Source organism: Montipora capricornis, chromosome 6, assembly GCF_036669925.1.
Source record: "Montipora capricornis isolate CH-2021 chromosome 6, ASM3666992v2, whole genome shotgun sequence".
Taxonomy (NCBI): domain Eukaryota; kingdom Metazoa; phylum Cnidaria; class Anthozoa; order Scleractinia; family Acroporidae; genus Montipora; species Montipora capricornis.
Genome location: NC_090888.1, coordinates 48604257 through 48607503, shown reverse-complemented (window position 1 = coordinate 48607503; position 3247 = coordinate 48604257). Strand labels below are relative to the sequence as shown.

General features: G+C 37.7%; 1 protein-coding gene across 3 annotated transcripts in view; it reads right to left on the bottom strand.

Annotated features, from left to right (window-relative positions):
* Positions 1 to 863: 863 nt before the first annotated feature.
* LOC138052344 (uncharacterized) overlaps positions 864 to 3247 on the bottom strand; it is a 22602-nt gene continuing 20218 nt past the window's right edge. For all 3 annotated transcript variants that reach the window (XM_068898799.1, XM_068898801.1, XM_068898800.1), the window contains exons 5-7: positions 2126 to 2228; positions 1590 to 1764; positions 864 to 1419 (exon numbers count right to left, since the gene is read on the bottom strand). In XM_068898799.1, coding sequence (XP_068754900.1) covers positions 1082 to 1419; positions 1590 to 1764; positions 2126 to 2228 — 616 coding nt within the window. In that variant the 3' untranslated portion in view covers positions 864 to 1081. The remainder of the gene's footprint in view (positions 1420 to 1589; positions 1765 to 2125; positions 2229 to 3247) is intronic.

Genomic DNA, 3247 nt, shown 5'->3' with positions numbered 1-3247 from the left:
TCTCAAGGGGCAATAAAGACTTTTTCCTAATGTACATCACCTTTTATTGATATCGGTCATGTAATAGTTTTCTTTTTTTTTTTTTTTTTTTTTTTTACTTTTTAGACTTTTTGTATTTTTACTTAAGCATTTTAATAACATGACCCCCTTTGATACCAGTGCTTATTACAATGAAAGGGTTATCCTGTATAATAATAATAATAATAATTATTATTATTATTATTATTATTATTATTATTATTATTGTTATAATCTCCAGAAAACAGTCAATCGAACTCACCCTAAATCGTCCCCAACATATTGCAAAGAGTGGGTGGATTCTATCAGATAGACAATTTCTTCAACTTATACTCATTATGACGAAAGGATCAGGAAAGAATGGCATGGCATAATCTCAAACCTCTACCATTAAATCACAATGGAACGCTTGTCTTGAGCCTTAAATTTGTGAAGAAGCCTAAAATTAAAAGTCCTTGGGTTTCTTTTTAGGGTACTTGGCCACTTTTTCCAAGTGTTTGTTTTATATAATTGTCTGACAAATCAATTAATCAATCAATCAAGCAGCCAACCAATCAACCAGTCCATCAATTAACCAATCGATATAGTATCGTGAGTACCTCTGTAAGTCCCTATTAACTCTTATCAGCATTATTTATGGAAACTATAAAATGAACGTTGTTGGGTATGGAATACTACTTCGCATGATCCATATAAATTTATTCTTTTCCGAGGTGTATAGAACGTCCAATTTCAGTGGAAACTCGATATAACGGAGAACCAATGTACTGGCAAAATTTAGTGCTTAGTTGTATCGAGGCTCCGTTCCAGACATTTTAATAGAAGTAGGCAGAAGAGTTTCGTTGTTTATTCTGAGGACATCGTTATGGAGATTTTATTCAAAAATCGAGGTTAAAGTGTATGCATACAGAAGTTATATTCGAGAAACCTGGAGCCACATTTTCAGCAAACGTCGGTCAGCAATTTTAACGCCACTTATTTCAAGCCAATTAAAAGCTGCAGCTGTCTCTGTTTCTATTTTCTTCTCTTTTTCGCTCCATTTCTTAGTCTCCGCGACCCCATATCAAACAGGCCCGCAAGCGATCTTGATTTTGTTGAAGTCATCTTTCTTAGACACCGTAATGTTGCAGTCCGATTTCGGCGAGTTCACTGGAAGTGACTGAGATACATTGAGTAGATTTCCAATTCTACCTCCATCATTTGATTTAGGGAAAGTGTTTTCAGTTACTTCGACCGCATTCTGTGCATTAGCTAGGAGATGTTGCCTGATACCATTGTCCTCGTTATGGCGCCACCGTGTAAGACAAAAACATATTAAGAGGACTGCAAGGATTACGGACGTCACAATTCCGAGTGCCACAAGTAAAATACCAAGCGGCGTCAACGACTCATATGGAAAACCTGCAAAGACAAAGAAATACCCGTTGTTGCTATGAAGGGCAAAGTCATCAATAGATAAGCATTGTTGTCCCTTCAGGTATTCAGATATTCCGCTGTTGATAAAAACGTGACGAGGTTTTTAAGTGCTGTCATGAACTGCTTGGATGCAACAGTAACGAAATTCTACGTACCGTGGATTGGTGGTACAAAGGTATACATTGAACCCGCAGAAAAGCCAGTTGTCCCAGTTGTTGAACTAGATGTTTTCCCAGTTGCCTTGCTGGGAGGTGCAGTTGTCTTAGTGGTTGGACTAGGATCCGCTGGGCATCCATTCGGACATGCACAGCGGTGGGTAAGTAAAAATACCTGATGAGAAAGGACAGTGCAACTTTTAAAATAAATCAACTAAAAGACGTTGTCTCGTCACACCTGTGCACCACTGTGCATTATCTGGCTCTACACTGAGAAATACTTGCGCCACAAATTCTTTTCATTGTTTTCATGATAGCATTAGCATCTACTGATAAGCTCGAAATGCATCCAAAAAATGACTTCCAAAAGAGTATGTTCTCATGACGCCACCCAGACGGCAGCCATGTTGGAGGAATGAAATATTCTTTTGGGAATTGAAGTCCGTTCTTATGAAATTTCCTCCTTTTGTTTTAGTATGCAAATATGGCTGCTGATCACATGAGCAAACACGCTCTATATGACTGCTAAGACTTACCCAACGGAGTCCTTTACGGTTGATGTGCTCGAAGTCTGGTGATTCCTTACTCCAGTCACATGTTAGAATCACTCTAACATGATATTGCTCTCCACCATAATTGCTGCAAGTCAGATGGAAAGCGATTTAGTGATTCATTAACTTCAGTAATCTATAGATTTAACCAAGCCTAAAAGCGGACCTCCCTGGTTATTCATTCTTACTGTCTGTAGGGTTAGTGGAAAAAAGAGGTTTTCGAATTGTTTTGTGTTTCTGGTTACTGTAAGTCATTTTCTTTGCTTCCTTCTAGATGAAAATTCATTGCTCAACTAGTGAATTCCACGGTAAATTTCACGCGAGAAACCTATATCGCGCGAATCACGAAGCGATGAGTATGATATCGGTTTTTCGATTGAAACTTGCTTTGCAATCCACCATTTCGGCAATGAGGTTTTCTCGAATTGCATAAGTTTTAAAAGAAAACAAGCACACCCTCAGCGAACGAATGGATAGGGGAAAAAAAAGCCATTCCCGAGTCGACTGTCAATAGCCAGCGAATAGGAATCACGCTAAAATTACAAACCGTCAAGAATCTTTGTCAGTTCAAGGTCAAAATAGAATTTTACTGATGTACTTTATTCTCTGAAAACGAGATCATTCGCATTTTAATGTACATATATTTCATTGAAACACGCCAGCTTGGCTTGGAACAAGAATCGGCAAAATACGGCAATGCAACCAAGAAAGGATAAACTTCAAACAAGATCCGTCCCAACAAATTACCTTTAGGTGCTTTAAACAAACTTCTGAAAACACAACCGAGTGATATTTCTCCCTAATTTTACGAGAACTCATTGCAATTACGTGTTTATAACATAAGGGCACAATTTTCTTGTCACTGTCGACGCAGATCGAAAAACAGTTGGGCAAACGGATTAGAAAAGCACTTGTTCGCTCGCATTTTAGAGCAAAACAAACAAACAAATCAACTATTTCTTTATGTCTAAAAAAGTACAGACAATTGTTATTTAATTCCAGCTGAGAATAAAAATTCGAGATTCATTCCTCAACAAAGGAAAAGCCGATTAAACCACTTTTTAAAAAATACGCAGCCATAAAAATAACAAACGGTTTAGTTCCCAA